Source organism: Ovis canadensis, chromosome 25 (genome assembly GCF_042477335.2).
Source record: "Ovis canadensis isolate MfBH-ARS-UI-01 breed Bighorn chromosome 25, ARS-UI_OviCan_v2, whole genome shotgun sequence".
NCBI classification, from domain to species: domain Eukaryota; kingdom Metazoa; phylum Chordata; class Mammalia; order Artiodactyla; family Bovidae; genus Ovis; species Ovis canadensis.
Genome location: NC_091269.1, coordinates 59,833,805 through 59,858,783, shown reverse-complemented (window position 1 = coordinate 59,858,783; position 24,979 = coordinate 59,833,805). Strand labels below are relative to the sequence as shown.

General features: G+C 41.1%; 1 protein-coding gene across 1 annotated transcript in view; it reads left to right on the top strand.

The window, feature by feature from the left end:
• The first annotated feature begins 1,660 nt into the window (after positions 1-1,660).
• The window catches only part of PTPN20 (protein tyrosine phosphatase non-receptor type 20), a 67,593-nt gene continuing 44,274 nt past the window's right edge, over positions 1,661-24,979 (top strand). The window contains exons 1-2 of the mRNA XM_069572212.1: positions 1,661-1,676; positions 19,363-19,453. Coding sequence (XP_069428313.1) covers positions 19,420-19,453 — 34 coding nt within the window. The 5' untranslated portion in view covers positions 1,661-1,676; positions 19,363-19,419. The remainder of the gene's footprint in view (positions 1,677-19,362; positions 19,454-24,979) is intronic.

Below are 24,979 nucleotides of genomic sequence, written 5' to 3'. Positions count from 1 at the left end.
TGATTGTGTCTGGAGACTCACAGCTTGAGATGAGTGGCCATTTGGGCAGTAAATTCTTGCACTTGAAAGGAGCAGATGGGTCTCAACTCAATGGAGAGCAGAAGTATGCCTGGCTCTCAGAGTCCATCCTGAGGGAGTCTGGGTGCTCAGACCAGGGTCAAGAATGCAGACTGAGGTTCCAGAATCTGCATCACCTCTGTGCTGGTCACTGCTGCTACACTAGTTGAGCTTCCCCAGGGATCCACCTGGAACCGAGCAGGATACGGAAAGGTGGTGTCTGGGGGCAGCAGAGAGGGGGCAACCAAGCCACTCCTCAGTCAGGCTAGAAAGGAGACTTCTCAGTAGCAAAGGAGGGACTTAAATCTTGGCCTGCAAGACTGCTTGTAGTACTGGTGATAGCAAGACTGCCAAAGAATGGCAGAAATTTTGATGAAAAACTAACTTTATAATTCTTCAAATTTTTCACTGGTGAAAACAGAAGCAGCCTCTTGGGTATGTAACCACTGGGAATAGGATATGGTTTAAGAGAAAGTTGAGGGACAGGATGAGACCTCAGGGACCACTTCCACCAAGTGTTCACTCAGTGTCCATTCAGTGATCTCCCTGTGCCACGGGTGACACTTCTGTGTTTCCCCATGACAGCCACGTAATATGTAGGGACACATCAATAGAACATTCTGATTCATCTGTGCTGCTCAGATTTGCGAAACAGTGATGGTGAGGACTTTAGGCATGAGACGCTATGAGAACTACAGAAACATCAAACAGGAGCCCAGCTTTTAAGGAGGAATCCTATCCTGATTGGAGGAAGCCGTGGCTGCTGAGGGATGGCCAGGCCTCTGGTGGAGAGTAGACAGCTGTTGTGACTCACCAAGCAGGAAATTGACCCCTCTGCCTGGACAGAGGGCGACTGGTTTTGCTCAGTGCCAGCTCAGTTCAATGATCAGGCTCCCCTGGACCAGGCTGTGGGCTAAGTGAGGCAGGTCTCATCATGCCTTAAGGGAACCAGGTTCACCGGAGTGGCTCTGGTCAGGACCAAATCAAGAGAGGCGCTCTTGTTAGGATGAAACGATTCTGGCTTGTAGTACTGAGACAATGGCTATACTCAATTCCCCTACACTGACCACCCTAGCTGAAACTGCCTCACTCGACTTAGCCGCTAAATGGCCTCGCATTCTGGCACAGGCTAGGGACTCCTTTTGCCATAGTCTATCCTGCTGGAAGTGCCTAAACACTGCATGCCTTATCCTGACACTGCAAACCAGCACCCTATCCCGGCTCCTCCCCAATTCAGTAGGAAGCTTAGGGGCGGATGTGGACCAGGCGATCACCCCCGAGAGAACACAGTCCTCAGTGGTTCAGTGGATGCGGCCACAGCTCAGAGAGTTGCTGGCAGTGGGAAGGAGCATACACAGGGCAGCGGACCAGGGACCACAGGAAATCCAGCCCCCGGTCCGCGGGGATCGCGGCAGTGCTTCGGAAGGCCAGCAGAGGGCAGCACTACGAGCGGAGGGCTCTGGAGCGGGGCGAGGCTCCGTGCGCAGGCCCACGGGAGCCCCCAGGACTGGATGGCACCGATCTCGCCCTGCCTGAAGCTCCCGCGTGAACCCAACCGGCCAGGGAGGGGGCTGGAGGCGGGCGGGGCGGTTGGGGCAGGCTGGGCGGGGCAGGTCCAGGTGAGGCGGGCAGTGGGGGCCAGGTGGGACACGGGGGAGGGCAGAGGGGCTGCTGCACAGGAGCGGGCGGGCAGGCTTGGGTCCAGCCATGGTCTTGAGAGGAAGATGCCGCTGGTGCCCACTGGAGAGTGGACTGTGGCCCCAGCCACCACAGGGAGGTCTTTGGGGCGGGATTCGGGCAGGCCCTGGGCAAAGTGAGGTCAGAGGCCGCTGAGTCCTTGGGGGAGGACAGCCTGGGCAGTGTGAGGCCCAGCTGTGCTGTGACGTGTCACGGGTCCTGTGTGTCACAGGTTTGGGGCAGGAGTCACGTTGGTTCCGTGGTAAAGAAAGGCGTTGAACTCTCGCTGATGAGCGTGGAACAGCTGTGATTGGTGAGAAGCCGTGATCGGGTCTTAGGACACAGCTTCTGCTCCCTGGGCTGGGGCGGTTTGGAGGCCAAGAGCGCCATTCTCACTCAAGGGCTAGTGAGGCTTGTAGGACTTAGGGAGAAACAGAGCATTAATTCATGATTAATTCCACAGGTATTTTTGAACACCTCCTGTGTGCTAGGACTTTGCTAGATGAACAGCGTCCTTGCCTTCATGGAATTGTATTCCAGGTGGGAGAGAGCCACTCAAGGCTGAGTTTTGGGTTTTTGCCTTGCCTCCTTTTGCCTTGCTATTTAATGAGATGGGAGAATGCTGTAAGTGGATGGAATCAAAGATTTTTTGAATATATTATGTTGAGACTCCTAATGTTAGGGTTATGTTGGGGTTTTTCCCCAACATACAACATATGAACTATATACTTGGAAGGATTTTACAGTGAATTTTACAGTGAATATGCTTACCACCTAGACCCTATTATTATTTAGCTATGCTTGTTTTTCATCTCTCTGTCACTCTGTCGATCACCTGGTAGATTTTTTTAATTGTGGTAAAACATATGTAATATAAACCACCTAGTAGATTTTCAAGTTGGTATGTCAAATATGCCATTGGAAATTTGAGTCTAAAGTCCTAGGGGATTTTAGGGCTAGAATTGGTCTTTGGAATCATTAGCACATAAGTGGTAATTAAATTAAAGGACTAAGTGAAACCACCTAGGTTGAGAGTGTAGATAGAGAAGAGGAAGGGAAGCCAGAGGGAGATGGTGGTCATCCACGGTGAATATGCAAGAATAGTTTGGCAATTAAGAGGATTTTCATCATTTTAACAATAAAAACTTTGGTAGAGTAGGGGGGTCTTAAAGTCAAGCGGAATTTTCTTTTAAGATAGGGGAAACTAGAATATGTTTATGTGCTAGTGGGATTGAATTCAAAAAAAGGGGAAAATGATGCAGATGAGAAAGGGGAACATTTCAGGGGAAGTACTTGAATACCTCAGAGAGGAGACCCCAGTGCTGCTGAGCAGTTGGCTTTGAAATGAATAGGAACATATGTTCCATCGTATCTAGAGGGGAAGCTGAGGAGAGTACAGATGCAGACAGGTGGTAGAGGCACCATCTGTCTATGAAGGCAGCCACTGGCTGAGAGTAAGGGCAGTGGGGGAGAGGAGAAGAGGCGTTAGGAGATACCTGTGACATAGCGCTCCTGGAGAGTGGGAAAGTGAGCCAGGGGAAATGGAACTGGATTGCTAGGCAGCGCTGAGTGCCTGCCGGAGATGTGTAGCCATGAATTTAAAAGTGAGATTAAGCCAGTGGGGTTGTTGGCTTCCTGTGGGTGGGAAAAGTGTTGTGAAGATTAGGTGAGGTAATACATGGAAAACGTTTAATACAGTCACAAGCATATGGTGTGGAGAAGGCAGTGGCACCCCACTCCAGCACTCTTGCCTGGAAAATCCCATGGGCGGAGGAGCCTGGTGGGCTGCAGTCCATGGGGTCACTAAGAGTCGGACATGACTGAGTGACTTCCCTTTCACTTTTCACTTTCATGCATTGGAGAAGGAAATGGCAACCCAGTCCAGTGTTCTTGCCTGGAGAATCCCAGGGACAGGGGACCGTGGTGGGCTGCCGTCTATGGGGTCTCACAGAGTCGGACACGACTGAAGTGACTTAGCAGCAGGCATATGGTGACTGTTGCCTGTTTGAATCCTTACTTTGTTTTTCTTCTGTTTATACGAACGTGACTGAGGAAAGTGACGTTTACCACCAGAGGGGAGTCTTCTCCTGTGACATATTCTCTAACCAAAGTCCACCACAGCCTGCAGCTACTTCAAAGTCTAGCTCCTGGTGCAGTTACATTTCTACAACTTGATACTTGAGTATGTTTTTCTAAAAACAGCCGAACTATAGCAAATGGAGCTTTCCATTTCCAGACTGACTCATAATCTTGGACTGGAGGGGCTGGGGGTTTTCCTCAGTGACAGTTTAAGGTTTTGTGAATTATCTACTGTTACTTGTTTCGTTTGCTCTGCTGTAATGGGAGTCTACAGATCTAAGTTCAGCAGGGAAAATTTTCAGCTCATAGGTTTTAATTTCCCCCTGACTGCTTGGGCTGATACAGATAATAATAATGGCTGACACTGACCGCTCTTAAAAGTGCCGGGCCCTGTTTAGAAGCACATTATGTGCATGGTCTTGTTGGACTGTCACCTCGGCTCATCGAGGCAGGTACTATTATGATCTCTATTTTTCAGATGCAAGAGTAGGCTCAGAGGGGTTAAGTAACTTGCCCTAGGTACACATGGTCTGATATCCAGTTTCTGCTGCAGACTTCAACTTTTTTTTTTTTTTTTAAGAACTTAGCCATCACTCATCTATACTGAAGTAGTGGAGTAGGCAAGATGATGGACTGAAGCAGGTTGACTGGATTCAGAAACTGCCACCTACTAGCTATGTGACTTTGGGCAAAATATTTAACCTCTGTTCTTTTTTTCTTTTTATCCATGAAATAAGAATAATTATAATACCTATATATAGGGTTCTTGTGAGGATCATATGAATTAATATACTTAGTAAATCTAAATTAATGCCTGGTTATGTGAACACTGCACTACGATCTGCCTGATAGTGCCGCCATGGTGGTGTGTCTTCTGACTGATTGACACCGCTGAAATCATTTTCTAAGGTTTCTGCTGCTGGATTTAGGTTGAGTTTGGAAATGCTCTTAACTCAGGGATCATCTTTGTTTTCCCTACTTTTATGACCTCTCTGAGGGAAGCAAACATATCAGTTTTTTTCTCAGTGCAGAAAACAACTTGGATTTCACTCAGAATCATTTGACCAGTGATATTCATTTAATTTGTCCTGGCATTGCAATACCATTTAGAGGGAAATAAAGCTTGGGGAGTAATGTGATTCCATTTTGTCCTTACCAGACCAGCAGCCGCTTACAGGGATTTGGTTAGAAAGGACCATGGACTGTATAGCTAGTGCTGGGCACCGTGTATGGCAAATGATTGGGTCAAGGGGCATCACATGAACATGTTCTAAAAAGATCTGTAAAATCAAGACCTGCTGTGATGCGTCACTTCATCTGCTGACTAAGAGCCACTGAGCCGGCTTGGCACAGGAGGCCAGCGGAAGTTCTAAGTGATGTTTTCTGGTGGACAACAAGGAGACTGAATGCATGGCATAAAGCAGTGTTTCCCAGTGGGTCTGCACCAGAATAATTGGGGGAGTTTTATGAAGCTTTGCAAAATGATATGGTTTACATCCACAGATTGTGAGTCAGTAAGTCATGATGGGGTTCTGGCCTCAATCTGGTTTTTAAGAGCTCCCTGAATGACTCACATGTGCAGTTAGCATGCGATATCATTAATGCAGATCAGTGCTTTTCAGGCCTATGTTTTAAAATCACTGTTGAGTTAAACTTTTTTAAAAATACTGATGTTCTAGACTCACCCCAGAGATTCTAAGTCAGTTGACTTGGGCCAAGTCTGGACATTTGGTATTGATATTAAAAAAAAGTCTTCTTAGGTAATTAACCTACAGCCAGGTTTGAGAATCATGTGGCTTCAGACATCATCTTATCAGGAGAGTAAAAAAAGTTTGTATTTCTAAATGTACCCAATGCAGATGTTCAATTTAATAATCAAGTAAGAAAGAAAAATATGAATTGATTGTTGTTGTTCAGTTGCTGTGTCGTGTCTGACTCTTTGTGACCCCATGGACTGCAGCCCACTAGGCTTCCCTGTGCTTCACCATCTCCCAGGGTTTGCTAAACTCACATCCACTGAGGCGGCGTTGCCATCCCACCACCACACCCTCTGTTGCCCCTTCTCCTGCTGCCCTCAGTCTTTCCCAGCATCAGGGTCTTGTCTAATGAGTTGAGTCTTCACATCAGGTAGTCAAGGGATTGGAACTTCAGCTTTGGCATCAATCCTTCCAAAAATTATTCAGGGTTGATTTCCTTTAGGGTTGACTGGTTTGATCTCCTTGCAGTCCAAGGGATTCTCGAGAGTCTTCTTCAGCACTACAGTTTGAAAGCAGCAATTCTTTAGCGCTCAACCTTCTTTATGGTCTAACTTTCACATCCATATATGACTGCTGGAAAAACCATAGCTTTGACTATATGGACCTTTGTTGGCAAAGTGATGTTAACTGCTTTTTAATATGCTGCTTAGGTTTTCCATGGTTTTTCTTCCAAGGAGCAAGTGTCTTTAAGTTCATGGCTTCAGTCACTGTCTGAAGGAAGTTAATGATTGAATTAGCATTTATCACTGGGCAGTGAAAATTTCATCGTTTTCCCTGGGGAGGAGAATTAACATTTACTGAGAACTTTATCTGTAGTCTTAATTTTAGACAATGATTCTGGGAAGTGTATATTGTTTCCATTTTGTAGGTGAGAACTTTGGGGCAAAGGGAAGGTAAGTGACTTGTCCCAGATTTACACCCAGATGCGTGCAGCTCTGCAGTTTAGGTTCCATTCACGATTTGGTGTAGGGATCGGCATTTTGCAGAGCGCTCCAGATAACTCTGACGTGCAGCTGGAATGAACGGTCTCTGCATGTAGCCTTCTGGTGACCTAAATCCATTTTCTTCTGTAGCAGCGTGCTGTCCCTCTGTAGCGTGCTGTGACTGGGTCCCTCGCCCCACGCATTCACTTATCTTAGCGTCCTTTCCTTTCTTTCCCGCCTCTTAATAAGTATGTTTTGAGTGCCCAGTTTGTGCCATCTTTCTTGGTGTGGACATGACAAAAATGGTAACAAGACTGACCAAGTCACCAGCCTCATGGTCCTTCTATTGATTGAGATACACAGTAAACATATAAGCAGATAAATTTAGACTTATTCCATATATACACAAGCAAATTTTAAGGTAACGACAGGTGCTTCTAAGAAAAATAAGCAGGGTACTAAGTGATCCAAACAGCAGCAATGGGCATTCCAGTTGCTTCACATTGTTGCCAAAACTGCTTTGTGTTGCTTTGTGTGTGCATGTTTCATTTCAGCCATTCGAACAGGTATATGGTGATATCTTAGTATTGTTTCCTTTTGCATTTTTCTGTTGGCCAGGGGTGATGAGCATCTTTTCATTTGTTTGTGTACCATTTGTATTTTTCCTTTGTTAAGAAAAAAATTTTATTTTTAAATTTTTTGCCTGTTTGAAAAAGCATTGGGTTGATTTTCTTTTTGAGCTGTAAAACTTTTTATATGTTTGGGATATGCTCTTTTTTTCTAAAATTCCCCTTTTCTTTCCAACCCCTTTACTAGAATTGCCTTTAACATCTGTATTTATATATTTAATTTAAAAAAATTAAATTCTTTTTTTTTTTTTGACCATGCCACACAACACGTATGACCTGGTTCCCTGACAAGGAATCGAACCCGGGTACCCTGCATTGGGAGCGTGGAGTCTTAGGCACTGGACTACCAGGGAAATCCCTAACATTTGTATTTGCATCAGTAGTCTTTCTAAGGCAATCTAAGTTATTTCAGTACCTCAGAACTCTTCCATCTTCTACCCATTACCTAATTCTACATTTTTAGGTAATTATTACATCAGCACAACATTCTGGTGCCATAATATATATTACTTTCCTAGGTTTTCCATAACAGAATACTGCAAACTGGATGATTTTAAAAAAGAAAAATGCATTCTTCCACATTTGGAGGCAAAATTCTGACATTAAGTTGTCAGAAAGCCTTGCTGGCTTTAAAGTCTCCGTGAGAGAATCTTTCCTTGCCTCCCTCTTTTCATGATTGCCAGTAATCTTTGAGTTCCTGGGTCTGTAGACATTTGACTCCAGTTTTCGCCTCTGTTATCACATGGATTTCTTCCTCCGTATCTGTGTCCGAATTTCACTTGTCTTTTAAGGATATCAATCACTGGGTTAGAAACTCATCCTCACCTGGTTATACCTGGAAATGCCCTGTAAGTTCACATTCCCAGATACTAGAGGTTAGGACTTTTAAATAGCTCTTTAAAGGACACAGTCACATAGGAGAAATCTAGATGACCTTGGTTTTGGCAATGAACTTTTTAGACACAACACCAAAAGAAAGAAGAAAAAACTTACAAACTGGACTTTATTAAAATTAAAAATTTCTGTGAAAGATATTGTTAAGAAAATAAAGACAAGTTGTACACTAGGAGAAAATGTTTTCAAAACACATATCTGATAAAGGCCTTATCATAGAGTTGGAATCATACAGCCAATCTGGAATCCTACCTTTTCAGACTGGCTTTTTTCCCAGAACAACATTCACTTAAGATTCCTCCATATCGATTTCTGGCTAGATAGCTTATTTCTTTTTATCACTGAATAATATTTCATTGTGGATGTACCATAGTTTATCCATTCCACCGCTGAATTACATCTTCAGTACTTCTAGTTTTTGCTGATTATGAATAAACCAACTATATCATTTGAATGCATGTTTTTGTGTGGACACAGTTGCAGATCAATTGAGTAAATAACTAGGAGAACAATTGCTGGATCATATGGCAATACTATTTTAAGCTTTGTAAGGACCTGCTAAATAGTTTTCTAGAGTGACTGTACCATTTTGTATTCTCAGCAGTGAATCCACATTCTTGCCAGCATTTAGTATTGTCACGTTTTTGAATTCTAACCATTCTGATAGTTAGCTCTTAACATCTTATTGTAGTTTGATTTTGCAATTCTCTAGTGACACATGCTGTTGAGCTTCTTTTCATATGCTTGTTTGCCATTTGTACCTTTCTTTTTTTTTTGGCCATTCCGAATGTCATATGGGGCTTAGTTTCCTGACTGGGGATCGAACCCGTGCCCCCTGAAGTGGAAACATAGAGTCTTAACCACTGGGCTGCCAGGGAATTCCCTGCCATCTGTACATATTCTTGGGTGGAGTGTCAGTTTCGCTTTTTTTTCCTATTTTAAAATTGGTTTGTTTTCTTATTGATTTTTACAAAAATGCTTGTTTATTTATCCCACTCCTGGGCATATATCTGGAGAAAACTTTTAATTTGAAAAGATACATGCATATCAGTGTTCATAGCAGCATTATGTACAATAGCCAAGAAATGGAAGCACCTAAGTGTCTGCTGACAGATGAATGGATAAAGAAGATATGGTACATATAAACAATGGACTGCTGTCCAGCCATAAGAAAGAATGAAATAATGACATTTTCAGCAACATGGGTGGATGTAAAGAGTATCACGTTAAGTCAGACAAAGACAAATATGTAATGTCACTTGTTTGTGGAATCTAGAATATACAGATGAACTTATTTATAAGACAGAAACAGACTCACAGACATAGACAGATTTATGGTTACCAAAGGGGTGACCATGAGGCAGGGATAAATTAGGAGTTTAAGATTAACAGATACAAACTGCTGTATATAAAATGGGCTTCCCTGGTGGCTCAGATGGTAAAGAATCTGCCTGTAGTGTGGGAGACCTGGGTTCATTCCCTGGGTTGGGAAGATCTCCTGGGGGAGGGCATGGCAACCTGCTCCAGTATTCTTGCCTGGAGAATCCACATGGACAGAGGAGCTTGGTAAGCTACAGTCCATGGAGTTGCAGAGAGTTTGACATGACTGAGTGACTAGGCACAGTGCAGCATTTATAAAATAGATAAGCAACAAGCTTCTATGGTATAGCACAGAAAACTAGACTCAAATCCTGTAAGAAGCTGAAATGGAGAATACTGTGTGTGTGTGTGTGTGTGTGTGTGTGTTTATATATAATTGATCACTTTGGTGTATACCAGAAACTAACACAATGTTGTAAATCAACTATAGTTCAAACAAATTTTAAAAGATTGTATCATTTAAAATATTTTCAGTCATATATTTGGGAGGTAGAAGCTTGGGCATCATTATTGGTGGGTTTTATTTAACAATAAGATGTCTGACTTTTCAGTGTTATTTCCAGAGGAGGCTCATCACTTATGTCCACCACCTCAGTATCAGTCACAAGGCCACTGCTGTCCTTTTATTATTTTTTTGGCTTTATGGCATGTGAGATGTTAGTTCCCTGACCAGGAATCAAACCCATGTCCACTGCTTTAGAAGTGTAGAGTCTTAACTACTGAACTTCTAGGGAAGTCCTGATGTCCTTTTAAAAAGAAGAAATCTACCCCCTCCTTCATAAAAGTAGAATTTTCAAAAAACTTAAAATGTAACTCATTAAAATTTGAAATGAAACTGTGTTAAGGATTTTATTCAATTTATTAGTGAAGCAGCAGGGAAGGTAGCAGATGTGGTTCTGAGATCAGTTTGAGGATCTAGTTTTTTATACGTATTTTGAACAAATGTTAAAGAAGGTTGCTAGGTCAGATTTTAAAAGCCTGGTCTTTGTCCAACAGGGCAATAAATTATAATCTTTGGTATTATCTTTCTTTTTTATTTTTTATTATTATTTTTAAAATTTTTATTTTTACTTTATTTTGCTTTACAATACTGTATTGGTTTTACCATACATTGACATGAATCCACCATGGGTGTACATGAGTTCCCAATCCTGAACCCCCTCCCACCTCCCACCCCATGTCATCTCTCTGGATCATCCCCGTGCACCAGCCCCAAGCATCCTGTATCCTGTATTGAACATAGACTGGCAATTTGTTTCTTACATGATAGTATACATGTTTCAATGCCATTCTCCCAAATTATCCCACCCTCTCCCTCTCCCACAGAGTCCAAAAGTCCGTTCTACACATCTGTGTCTCTTTTGCTGTCTCGCATACAGGGTCATCGTTACCATCTTTCTAAATTCCATATATATATGTGTTAGTATACTGTATTGGTGTTTTTCTTTCTGGCTTACTTCACTCTGTATAATCAGCTCCAGCTTCATCCACCTCATAGAACTGATTCAAATGTATTCTTTTTAATGGCTGTGTAATACTCCATTGTGTATATGTACCACAGCTTTCTTATCCATTCATCTGCTGATGGACATCTAGGTTGTTTCCATGTCCTGGCTATTATAAACAGTGCTGCGATGAACACTGGGGTACACGTGTCTCTTTCAATTCTTGTTTCCTCAGTGTGTATGCCCAGCAGTGGGATTGCTGGGTCATAAGGCAGTTATATTTGCAATTTTTTAAGGAATCTCCACACTGTTCTCCATAGTGGCTGTACTAGTTTGCATTCCCACCAACAGTGTAAGAGGGTTCCCTTTTCTCCACACCCTCTCCAGCATTTATTGCTTGTAGACTTTTGGATCACAGCCATTCTGACTGGTGTGAGATGGTACCTCATTGTGGTTTTGATTTGCATTTCTCTGATAATGAGTGATGTTAAGCATCTTTTCATGTGTTTGTTAGCCACCTGTATGTCTTCTTTGGAGAAATGTCTATTTAGTTCTTTGGTCCGTTTTTTGATCGGGTCGTTTATTTTCCTGGAATTGAGCTGCGTACGTTGCTTGTATATTTTTGAGATTAGTTGTTTGTCAGTTGCTTCATTTGCTATTATTTTCTGCCATTCAGAAGGCTGTCTTTTCACCTTGCTTATAGTTCCCTTTGTTGTGCAGAAGCCTTTTAATTTTAATTAGGTCCCATTTGTTTATTTTTGCTTTTATTTCCAGTATTCTGGGAGGTGGATCATAGAGGATCCTGCTGTGATTTATGTCAGAGAGTGTTTTGCCTATGTTCTCCTCTAGGAGTTTTATACTTTCTGGTCTTACGTTTAGATCTTTAATCCATTTTGAGTTTATTTTTGTGTATGGTGTTAGAAAGTGATCTAGTTTCATTCTTTTATAAGTGGTTGACCAGTTTTCCCAGCACCATTTGTTAAAGAGATTGTCTTTACTCCATTGTATATTCTTGCCTCCTTTGTCGAAGATAAGGTGTCCATAGGTGTGTGGATTTATCTCTGGGCTTTCTATTTTGTTCCATTGATCTATATTTCTGTCTTTGTGCCAGTACCATACTGTCTTGATGACTGTGGCTTTGTAGTAGAGCCTGAAGTCAGGCAGGTTGATTCCTCCAGTTCCATTCTTCTTTCTCAAGATTGCTTTGGCTATTCGAGGTTTTTTTTGTATTTCCATACAAATTGTGAAATTATTTGTTCTAGCTCTGTGAAAAATACCATTGGTAGCTTGATAGGGATTGCATTGAATCTGTAGATTGCTTTGGGTAGTATACTCATTTTCACTATATTGAGTCCTCCTATCCATGAACATGGTGTATTTCTCCATCTATTAGTGTCCTCTTTGATTTCTTTCATCAGTGTTTTATAATTTTCTATTTATAGGTCTTTAGTTTCTTTAGGTAGATATATTCCTAAGTATTTTATTCTTTTCGTTGCAATGGTGAATGGACTTGTTTCCTTAATTTCTTTTTCTACTTTCTCATTATTAGTGTATAGGAATGCAAGGGATTTCTGTGTGTTGATTTTATAGCCTACAACTTTACTATATTCATTGATTAGCTCTAGTAATTTTCTGGTGGAGTCTTTAGGGTTTTCTATGTAGAGTTTCATGGGTTTTGATGTCATCTGCAAACAGTGAGAGTTTTACTTCTTCTTTTCCAATTTGGATTCCTTTTATTTCTTTTTCTGCTCTGATTGCTGTGGCCAAAACTTCCAGAACTATGTTGAGTAGTAGCGGTGAAAGTGGACACCCTTGTCTTGTTCCTGACTTTAGGGGAAATGCTTTCAATTTTTCACCATTGAGGATGTTTGCTGTGGGTTTGTCATATATAGCTTTTACTATGTTGAGGTATGTTCCTTCTATTCCTGCTTTCTGGAGAGTTTTTATCATAAATGCATGTTGAATTTTGTCAAAGACCTTCTCTGCATCTATTGAGATAATCATATGGCTTTTATTTTTCAATTTGTTAATGTGGTGTATTACATTGATTGGTTTGTGGATATTGAAGAATCCTTGCATCCCTTGGATAAAGCCCACTGGGTCATGGTGTATGATCTTTTTAATGTGTTGTTGGATTCTGATTGCTAGAGTTTTGTTGAGGATTTTTGCATCCATGTTCATCAGTGATATTGGCCTGTAGTTTTCTTTCTTTTCTTGTGGCATCTTTGCCAGGTTTTGGTATTAGGGTGATGGTGGCCTCATAGAATGAGATTGGAAGTTTACCTTCCTCTGCAATTTTCTGGAAGAGTTTGAGTAGGATAAGTGTTAGCTCTTCTCTAAATTTTTGGTAGAATTCAGCTGTGAAGCCGTCTGGACCTGGGCTTTTGTTTGCTGGAAGATTTCTGATTACAGTTTCAATTTCTGTGCTTGTGATGGGTCTGTTAAGATTTTCTGTTTTTCCTGGTTTAGTTTTGGAAAGTTGTACTTTTCTAAGAATTTGTCTATTTCTTCCACGTTGTCTATTTTATTGGCATATAATTGCTGATAGTAGTCTCTTATGATCCTTTGTATTTCTGTGTTGTCTGTGGTGATCTCTCCATTTTCATTGCTAATTTTATTGATTTGATTTTTCTCCCTTTGTTTCTTGATGAGTCTGGCTAATTGTTTGTCAATTTTATTTATCCTTTCAAAGAACCAGCTTTTGGCTTTGTTGATTTTTGCTATGATCTCTTTTGTTTCTTTTGCATTTATTTCTGCCCTAATTTTTAAGATTTCTTTCCTTCTACTAACTCTGGGGTTCTCCATTTCTTCCTTTTCTAGTTGCTTTAGGTGTAGAGTTAGGTTATTTATTTGACTTTTTTCTTGTTTCTTGAGGTATGCCTGTATTGCTATGAACTTTTCTCTTAGCACTGCTTTTATAGTGTCCCACAGGTTTTGGGTTGTTGTGTTTTCATTTTCATTCGTTTCTATGCATATTTTGATTTCTTTTTTGCTTTCTTCTGTGATTTGTTGGTTATTCAGGAGTGAGTTGTTCAGCCTCCAATGTTGGAATTTTTAATAGTTTTTCTCCTATAATTGAGATCTAATGCATTATGGTCAGAAAAGATGCTTGGAATGATTTCAATTTTTTTGAATTTACCAAGGCTAGATTTATGGCCCAGGATGTGATCTATCCTGGAGAATATTCCGTGAGCACTTGAGAAAAAGGTGAAATTCATTGTTTTGGGGTGAAATGTCCTATAGATATCAATTAGGTCTAACTGGTCTATTGTATCATTTAAAGTTTGTGTTTCTTTGTTAATTTTCTGTTTAGTTGATCTGTCCATAGGGTGTGAGTAGGGTATTAAAGTCTCCCACTATTATCGTGTTACTGTTAATTTCCCCTTTCATGCTTGTTAGCATTTGTCTTATACATTGCAGTGCTCCTATGTTGAGTGCATATATATTTATAGTTGTTATATCTTCTTCTTGGATTGATCCTTTGATCATTATGTAGTGTCCTTCTTTGTCTCTTTTCACAGCCTTTGTTTTAAAGTCTATTTTATCGGATATGAGTATTGCTACTCCTGCTTTTTTTTGGTCTCTATTTGCGTGGAATATCTTTTTCCAGCCCTTCACTTTCAGTCTGTATGTGTCCCTTGTTTTGAGGTGGGTCTCTTGTAGACAACATATAGAGGGGTCTTGTTTTTGTATCCATTCAGCCAGTCTTTGCCTTTTGGTTGGGGCATTCAACCCATTTACGTTTAAGGTAATTATTGACAAGTATGATCCTGTTGCCATTTACTTTATTGTTTTGGGTTCAAGTTTATATAGCCTTTTTGTGTTTCCTGTCTCGAGAATATCTTTTAGAATTTGTTGGAGAGCTGGTTTGGTGGTGCTGAATTCTCTCAGCTTTTGCTTGTCTGTAAAGCTTTTGATTTCTCCTTCGTATTTGAATGAGATCCTTGCTGGGTACAGTAATCTGAGCTGTAGGTTATTTTCTTTCATCACTTTAAGTATGACTTGCCATTCCTTCCTAGCCTGAAGAGTTTCTATTGAAAGATCAGCTGTTATCCTTATGGGAATCCATAAGGTTATTTGTTATTTGTTGTTATTTGTTGTTTTTCCCCTGCTGCTTTTAATATTTGTTCTTTGTGTTTGATCTTTGTTAATTTGATTAATATGTGTCTTGGGGTGTTTCACCTTGGGTTTATCCTGTTTGGAACTCTCTGGGTTTCTTGGACTTGGGTGATTATTTCCTTCTCCATTTTAGGGAGGTTTTCAACTATTATCTCAAGTATTTTCTCATGGTCTTTTTTTTTGTCTTCTTCTTCTGGGACTCCTATAATTCGAATGTTGGAGCATTTCATATTGTCCTGGAGGTCTGTGAGATTGTCCTCATTTCTTTAAATTTGTTTTTTCTTTTTTCCTCTCTGATTCATTTATTTCTACCATTCTATTTCACTAATCCTATCTTCTGCCTCCGTTATTCTACTATTTGTTGCCTCCAGAGTGTTTCTGTTCTCACTTATTGCATTATTCATTATATATTGACTCTTTTTTATTTCTTCTACATCCTTGTTAAACCTTTCTTGCATCTTCTCAATCCTTGTCTCCAGGCTATTTATCTGTGATTCCATTTTGTTTTCAAGATTTTGGATCATTTTGACTATCATTATTTGGAATCCTTTCTCAGGTAGATTCCCTATCTCTTCCTCTTTTGTTTGGTTTGGTGGGCATTTATCCTGTTCCTTTACCTGCTGGGTGTTCCTCTGTCTCTTCATCTTGGTTATATTGCTGTGTTTGGGGTGGCCTTTCTATATTCTGGGAATTTGTGGAGTTCTCTTTATTTTGGAGTTTCCCCACTGTGGATGGGGTTGTATCAGTGGCTTGCCAAGGTTTCTTGGATAGGGAGGCTTGTGTTGGAGTTCTGGTGGGTGGAGCTGGATTTCTTCTCCCTGGAGTGCAATGAAGTGTCCAGTAATGAGTTATGAGATGTCAGTGGTTTTGGAGTAACTTTGAGCTGCCTGTATATTGAAGCTCAGGGGTGTGTTCCTGTGTTGCTGGAGAATTTGCGTGGTATGTCTTGCTCTGGAACTTGTTGGCCCTTGGGTGGTGCTTGGTTTCAGTGTAGGTATGGAGGCGTTTGATGAGCTCCTATTGCTTAATGTTCCCTGAATTCAGGAGTTCTCTGATGTTCTCAGGATTTGGACTTAAGCCTCCCACTTCTGGTTTTCAGTTTTATTTTTACAGTAGCCTCAAGACTTCTCCATCTATACAGCACCGATGATAAAACATCTAGGTTAAAGATGAAAAGTTTCTCCACATTGAGGGACACCCAGAGAGGTTCACTGAGTTACATGGAGAAGAGAAGAGGGAGGGGGTAGTTAGCCATGACTGGAATGAGATGAGGTGGGATCAAAAGAGGAGAGAGCAAGCTAGCCAGTAGTCACTTCCTTATGTGCGCTCCACCGTCTGGACCGCTCAGAGGTGTTCATGGAGTTATACAGGGAAGAGGAGAGGGAGGAAGTAGACAGAGGTGGCCAGGAGGATAAAAGAGGGAAATGAAAAGGAGAGAGACAGACCCAGCCAGTAACCAGTTCCTTAGGTGTTCTCCACTGTCTGGAACACACAGAGATTCACAGAGTTGGGTAGAGAAGAGAAGGGGGAGGGAAGAGACAGAGGCCACCTGGTGGAGAAAAAGTAGAGTCCAAAGGAGAGGAGCATGGTCAAGCCAGTAATCTCGCTCTCAGGTAAAACTGGGTACTGAAGATTGGGTTTTTAAATGTACAAAATTGACAACAAATACCAAAAGCAAAGATTAAAAATCTAGAGTAGAGGTTGGATTTTGAAAAATACAATATTAAAGAAAAGAAGAAGAAGAAGAAAAAAACAGTCACAAGAATTATTAAAAAAACAACAACAACAACCACAAAAAATATATATACGGCATTTGCTTTAAAAATAGGGTCTTTTTTTTTTTTGAAAAGTAATGGTAGGTTATAAAAATAAAAAAGGAGAAATAGAGAACTTAAAAATTTTAAAAAGTTAAAAAAAAAGAAAAGAAAAAACAATCAAACAACAACATCAACAACAACAAAAAAGAGAATGATCGTAAAAATAGTAAAGATGTTTCTGGGACTTTCTCTGGTGCTGGGGGCAGTGTGGGGTCGCTTCCAAGGCGGTTCCCTCTGTTTAGCTTCTTCTGTTTGTTGGTCTCTTCAGTGTCTGATTTCCGCCCTGACACAAGGGGGCGGCGGTGGACACTTTTTTTTTAGGCTCACTTGTTCAGTGCGCTGTTGGGGGGGAGGGATGCTGCAAACTAGTAACACTGGCATGTGCTGGCAGTGTCTCAGCCCCGCTGGGCCTGCCCCTGCTCACCGCGCACACTGCTCAGGCTCTGTGTTGCTCTGCCGGGAACCGTCTGAGGCCGGCCCTAGGCTGCATGCGCCTCCCCAGTCTAAGCCGCTCAGGCTCGGCTCTCAGGTAGCCCTCAGAGGCGCAGATTAGGTTAGGCCTGCGTTTTGTGCCCTTCCCAGGTCTGAGCAGCTCAGGTGTTTGGTGAGCACGGTTGCTGTGACTTATCGCCTTTCCCTGCTGCTCAGTTTTCTGGGTGTACCACTGGCTCCCCTTCTCAGGAGGATGGCAACTGTCCAGAACCCAAGAAGACTTAGCAAAGAAGCCTGCTTGCAGTTTGGTAGGTAATGTCTCTCTGGGGCTGTGATTGCCCCCTTCCAACCCTTACGGCTCTGGCTGCCTGTCACCGGAAGGGGATGGTCTGCAGCTGGCTATGTCCGATCCGTCCTTTGTTCTGTGCGCGGTCCTGGTGGTGTCTTACGTTAAAGCTTTTCATGTGGTAGCTATCCCACAGTCTGGTATGCTAGCCCAAGTTAGTTCACTCTGGTTCCATTCGGGGCATTCTGCCCAATTCTTAAAAAGCACTGCAGGCCACACCTCCCTGCCCAGCCCCCACTTGCTAGTGGCAGATGCAGGCGTCTGCACTGCTTCTCCACTGGGGGAGTTACTGTTGGGCTCATAATCTGTTGGTTTTAATTATTTATTTATTTTTATTCCCTGTTATGTTGCCCTCTGTGCTTCCAAGGCTCCCCACAGATTCAGCAGCGAGAGTGTTTCCTGGTGTTTGGAAACTTCTCTCTTTTTAAGACTCCCTTCCCGGGACGGGACTCCCTTCCCAGGATGCAGCTCCCTCCCTACCTCCTTTGTCTCTTTTTTTCATCTTTTATATTTTTTCCTACCTGTTTTTGAAGACAATGATCTGCTTTTCTGGGTGCCTGATGTCCTCTGCCAGCATTCAGAAGTTGTTTTGTGGAATTTACTCAGCATTGAAATGTTCTTTTGATGAATTTGTGAGGGAGAAAGTGGTCTCCCCGTCCTATTCCTCAGCCATCTTAGGACCGCCCCCATCAGTATTATCTTTCTTTATCCAGATGGAAATTATTTATATCCCTACAGAATGAAAATTTATAGGTTAACATGTATTCTTACTAAGTCTAGGACTTTTAATCAACAGTAAATAATGAGTTGTACAAAGTACAATCCCTTTATATTGTCAACCCTTGGGAGGGCCTTTTAAACACCATTCTCATATAACCTTGAAAGGATACCCCACCTATGATTTTGCCTTACTTCCATGTTTTAAATAATCATTCTTAACGTACTGTATCACAAAGTTTTAAAATATATGTTTCAAAATAATAACTTTTAGGTTCAGTTATAGTACTTACTTCTGTGGTGTAATGGTAAAGAATCTGCCTGCAGTGCAGAAGATAAGAGTTCGATCCCTGAGTCGGGGAGACCCCCTGGCATAGGAAATGGCAACTCATTCTAGTATTCTACAGAGGAGCCTGGCAGGTTATGGTTCATGGGCTGGCAAAGAGTCAGACATGACTTAGCAACTAACACTTTCACTTTATTTCATTTGCAAGTAAACTAATGATAAAAGTCTCCAGACCAAAACAAAACAAAACTCTCTAAATTTTAACCAATAGGAACAATATAACATTATCTTACACTCCTACTATGGCAAAGATTAGAAGAGAAAATGTTTATCCTATGTGAGGACTGTTCTATAGGTTGAAGATGAGCTCCTTGAAGACAGGCTCTGAACTTAATTTTTATCCTTCAGTAATGAGTCCCCAGCACCTAATTCAGAATAAGTTTGGCATAAAAGAATTAATTCGCTGAATCAGTTCAGTTCATTCAGTTGTGTCCAGCTGTTTGTGACCCCATGGGCTGCAGCATGCCAGGCTTCCCCGTCCATCACCAACTCCCAGAGCTTCCTCATACTCATGTCCATCTACTGAGTCAGGGATGCCATCCAACCATCTCATCCTCTGTTGTCCCCTTCTCCTCCTGACCTTCAATTTGCTGAATAACAGTGACTAAATAAATGAGTAATAATACGGTAAAACTGTGAGAACTCGAGTTGTCTAAAATTCCTTTATGTTGTATGTTTGACCAGGTGAAAAACGATTGTGTGCCAGCCCCAGGATATTAATTAGACTGTCTATCTAACTCTCAGAACACAAGGCTCAGTACCTGGAGAAACCTTTCACGCATCTCTTTTGGGAGGGAAGACATGTCTTCACCGGAAAATGCTGCGGCAGAGTCTGGTAGGTTCTTATGCACTTTGCACTGTGGCGGGTGTGGGGAGCGGGAGAGTCAGGGCAGTGCCTCTCAGACTGCAGATATGTAGGACCCAGCTGTGAATTTGTGAACCTGCACGTTCTGATTCACTGGGTCTGTGGTGGGGCCCAAGATTCTGCATCTCTTAACAAGCCACTGTGCTGAAAATAGCAAAGATTAGCCTCTTGTGTTTCATTTTACTCTGATTAAATAATGTTTACTTCTGATTGTACATGTAATATATATGTATTACAGAAATACCTATGTACTTTAGAAAGTATGTAAAAGCACAGACGCACAAAGAAGAAGGATTTTGAGTATAATACTAGCGCAGTGTTTTAATTAGATGCTAACTGTCCCCAGCCGACCCGTGTTGCCACTGTCGTGCGTGCCTCACACACTAGGAGCTTGCCATCAGTTTCAACATCTCTCTGGCACCTTTGTTCATTCCTTCCTTGTTCAGCTTAGCCCTTGGTTGCTCTTCTACGCTGCCCCCCTGTAATCAGTGTGGATGTTGCTCCCTCCACCTAGAGGTTTAAGCCAGAGCTCTACAAAGGGCGTCCCCTGCCAGGCTGACCTTCTAGCCTTGCAGGTCTGACTCCAGAAGTATTCTGGTCCTGTTTGCAATCTGAAAGACCTGGAGGCCGTGTTCTTTCTCACTTATTACTTATCCATAGCATGTATGTTGTTTCCAGTTTTTGTTCCCTTTGATTATAAATACTATTATTGATTTATTAATAATATTTATAGATTTTGTTCTTTCATTGAATTATTTCTTTAGGACGTGTGCTAAGTTGCTTCAGTCGTGTCCAGCTCTTTGCAGTCCCGTGAACTGTAGCCTGTTAGGCTCCTTTGTCCATGGGATTCTCCAGGCAGAAATACCGGAGTGGGTCACCATGTCCTCCTCCAGGGGATCTTCCTGACCCAGGGATCAAACCCGAATCTCTTATGTCTCCTGCATTGGCAGGTGGGTTCCTTACCACTAGCGCCACCTGGGAAGCCCAATTTATTCTTTAGGATAGATTCTCCAGATGGGGATCCTTGAGCTAATGGATCTGAATTTTGTATTAGTTTTTATTATTAGAGGAGTTTAAATCACATTACCAGCAATATATTGGTTATACTATAATCTCACCATATTTGGTGTTATCCTAGCAAAAAGAATTGTGGTTAATTTACTTGTTTTGAAATGATGCCTTGAGCTTCCTTTAATTTACATTGCTATGTTTACTGTCCAGGATTATTTATTTCCTTTTGTGTAATCTGATTTTTTAAAAAAATCTGCTTGATGCTTTTCCCATTTTAAGCTAACTGTGCACTAACCATTCTAGCAATTATCTTCTGACCTTCTATTTGAGAACCTGATGAAATTTAAATTTTAAAGGAATCTTTTAAAATATAATTTGACTCAGCTCTTTCCTATTAAATCCTACACACTCCATGACTTTGTTTTAGCGTCTGGGCAAAGAACAAAAAACAGTATACAAAGAATATTTGTCATTAATTTTCTTAAGACACTTGCAAATTAATATGCAAGTGGCCCGACTTGGGTGTGCTTTCTTGAAGAAGTTAAAGTAAAATTAGCAATTCTCATATTTTATTGGTAGAACTTTTCAGATTCTGAATGTATTTTTCTATATTCAGAAAGAACTACATTATATTATAGTAATTTATAGTTTTATTCTTTATTGCCACTTAGTGAATTGTCTCTTTTCTCAAGGAAAGAGGATGCTTTGTAAAATTGAAAAGTTAAACATATGGATGAATTTAAAATCCAAAATAAGAGAGACGAAGCAAGAGCCAAACCACTTTATTGTTTTAAAATTTTTATTGGAGTATAGTTGATTTACAATGTTGTGTAGTTTCAGGTGTACAGCAAAGTGAAACAGTTATACATATATCCATTCCTTTTTAGATTCTTTTCCCGTATAGGCCATTACATAGTACTGAGTGGAGTGCTCCATGCTATACAGTAGGTCTTTATTAGTCATCTGTTTTATATATAGTAGTCTGTATGTGTCAGTCTCAATCTTCCAATTTACCTCTTCCCCCCACTCATCTCCAGGTAACCATAGGTTTGTTTTCTACATGCTCTATTTCCATTTTGTAGATAAGTTCATTGTACCCTTTTTTTAGATTCCACATATAAGCAATATCATATGATATTTGTCTTTCTCTGTCTAATTTCACTCAGTATGATGGTTTCTAGGTCCCTGCATGTTGCTACAAATGGCATTATTTTGTCCTTTTTTTATGGCTGGTAATAGACATCCTGGAATGTGAAGTCAAGTGGGCCTTAGAAAGCAACACTACGAACAAAGCTAGTGGAGGTGATGAAATTACAGTTGATCTATTTGAAATCCTGAAAGATGATGCTGTGAAAGTGCTGTACTCAATATGCTAGCAAATTTGGAGAACTCAGCAGTGGCCACAGGACTGGAAAAGGTCAGTTTTCATTCCAATCCCAAAGAAAGGCAATGCCAAAGAATTCTCAAACTACCGCACAGTTGCACTCATTTCACACGTTAGTAAAGTGATGCTCAAAATTCTCCAAGCCAGGCTTCAGCAATACGTGAGCCATGAACTCCCTGATGTTCAAGCTGGTTTTAGAAAAGGCAGAGGAACCAGAGATCAAATTGCCAACATCTGCTGGATCATGGAAAAAGCAAGAGAGTTCCAGAAAAACATCTATTTCTGCTTTATTGACTATGCTAAAGCCTTTGACTGTGTGGATCACAATAAACTATGGAAAATTCTGAAAGAGATGGGAATACCAGACCACCTGACCTGCCTCTTGAGAAACCTATATGCAGGTCAGGAAGCAAGCAACAGTTAGAACTGGACATGGAACAACAGACTGGTTCCAAATAGGAAAAGGAATATGTCAAGGCTGTATATTGTCACCCTGCTTATTTAACTTCTATGCAGAGACATCATGAGAAATGCCGGGCTGGAAGAAGCACAAGCTGGAATCAAGATTGTCGGGAGAAATATCAATCACCTCAGATATGCAGATGACACCACCCTTATGGCAGAAAGTGAAGAGGAACTAAAAAGTCTGTTGATGAAAGTGAAAGAGGAGAGTGAAAAAGTTGGCTTAAAGCTCAACATTCAGAAAACGAAGATCATGGCATCTGGTCCCATCACTTCATGGCAAATAGGTGGGGAAACAGTGTCAGACTTTATTTTTTGGGTCTCCAAAATCACTGCAGATGGTGACTGCAGCCATGAAATTAAAAGATGCTTACTCCTTGGAAGAAAAGTTATGACTAACCTAGATAGCATATTGAAAACAGAGACATTACTTTGCCGACTAAGGTCCATCTAGTCAAGGCTATGGTTTTTCCAGTGGTCATATATGGATATGAGAGTTGGACTGTGAAGAAAGCCAAAGAATTGATGCTTTTGAGCTGTGGTGTTGGAGAAGACTCTTGAGAGTCCCTTGGACTGTGAGGAGATCCAAGCAGTCCATTCTGAAGGAGATCAGTCCTGGGTGCTCATTGGAAGGACTGATGCTAAAGCTGAAACTCCAATACTTTGGCCACCTCATGCGAAGAGCTGACTCACTGGAAAAGACTCTGATGCTGGGAGGGATTGAGGGCAGGAGGAGAAGGGGATGACAGAGGATGAGATGGCTGGATGGCATCACCAACTTGATGGATGTGAGTTTGAGTGAACTCTGGGAGTTGGTGATGGACAGGGAGGCCTGGCGTGCTGCGATTCATGGGGTCGCAAAGAGTTGGACACGACTGAGCGACTGAACTGAACTGAACTGAGTAAACGGTAATAGGATGTAATGAAGATAAGATGTGATAAGTGGTGATAAAGATGGTGATACTCCGTCTTATACATGTGCCTCATGTCCTTTATCCGTTCCTCTCTTGATGGACATTTATTGTAGGTTGCTTCTTGTATTCCTTTTAAACCACAGAAATCTTTCATTCAGTTCCTTTCCTAGATTTTCATTTGTTTTGATTATACTTTAAACAGATCACTTTAAGAGACTTTGTTAATGCCAACATCTAGAACTCCTATATGTCTGTTTCTGTTGTCTGTTATTTCTCTCATTTCAGTGTTGAGGATGTATTGGATGGATAGTAAGAGTGAAAATAGCGGGCTTATTAAGAGGCAGTGGCAGTAATTAAGACAAATGGTGACAACTTGGACAATGGTAGTGGCATTAGAAGAGGAGAGCAATATTCAAGAGGTCAAAAAATAAGGCTGCTCCCATAGGTGCGAAGGGAGCAAGAAGCTCTACCTCCTAGAGGAGGGAATAATATTAGTATATGTATATTCTTTGGGATTACCTTATAAAGATTTGTTTCTACTCCCCTCCTTATTTATTTATCAATTTGCTTATGTCAGCATCAGAGAAGGCAATGGCGCCCCACTCCAGTACTCTTGCCTGGAAAATCCCATGGACAGCGGAGCCTGGTAGGCTGCAGTCCATGGGGTCACTAAGAGTCGGACACGACTGAGAGACTTCCCTTTCACTTTTCACTTTCATGCATTGGAGAAGGAAATGGCAACCCACTCCAGTGTTCTTGCCCTGTCCCCAGGGACGGGGGAGCCTGGTGGGCTGCCGTCTATGGGGTTGCACAGAGTTGGACACGACTGAAGTGACTTAGCAGCAGCATATCAGTATGGACTCAGGCATATGTATTTTATAATTTATATTATAATTTAGTTATGTTATTTACTTTGTTCCAATTGTTCTGGGCCTTGGGAGCTCTTTCAGGTTGACTCCTGTGTCTCTTTGACATAACCCATCTTTTTGTTTTCTGAGTGTATAATGGCTTGATTATGTGATAAGATACTCCAGGCTTATCTTACAATATCTGAAAGTTGCTGTCACATGTACTTTTGTCCTATTTTCTGGTTGTGAATAAGTTTTGCAGCACTAAATCCCTCATAGGCAGAAGTGAAAGTCAGCGGTAGGTTATTCTAATTTTCATTTCTTTATTAACTGATGGTGGACAGTTTGTCATACATTTATTAGTGTTTAAGTATTCTTCTATGAATTGCTGTTAATAATTCTTCTAGACATTTTTTTCCATGTAACTGACCTCCGTAGCATTTGAAGCTCCTTCTTAGGTTTGCAGAGCTCACTGTTGTTTAAATCTTGATATGAGGCAATAGTGGCAGTAATATCCAATGTCAAGGGCTTTAGGAAGCTATGGTGCAATTTTAACATTCATTATCAGGAGTGTTAGGCTTGTATCCCACAGCATTCAGAGGAATGTATCTTATTGCTCAGTTAGTTTCCCAGAGGACATGAGGTAAATTTTCTCTATTCTCAAATCTGTAATAGTTGGTTGCTCTTCTTATTGAATTTTAAGAATTCTTTATATATCCTAGATAAATTTTGTCATCGGTTATATCATTTTCTCTTAGTAAATGCTTATTTTTTGATACTATCTTTTAAATGAATATCCAAATATCGGCTTTTTCTTATATAAACTGTGCTTTCATGATGCCAAAAACTGTCTCTACTCTAAAATAATAAAAATAGT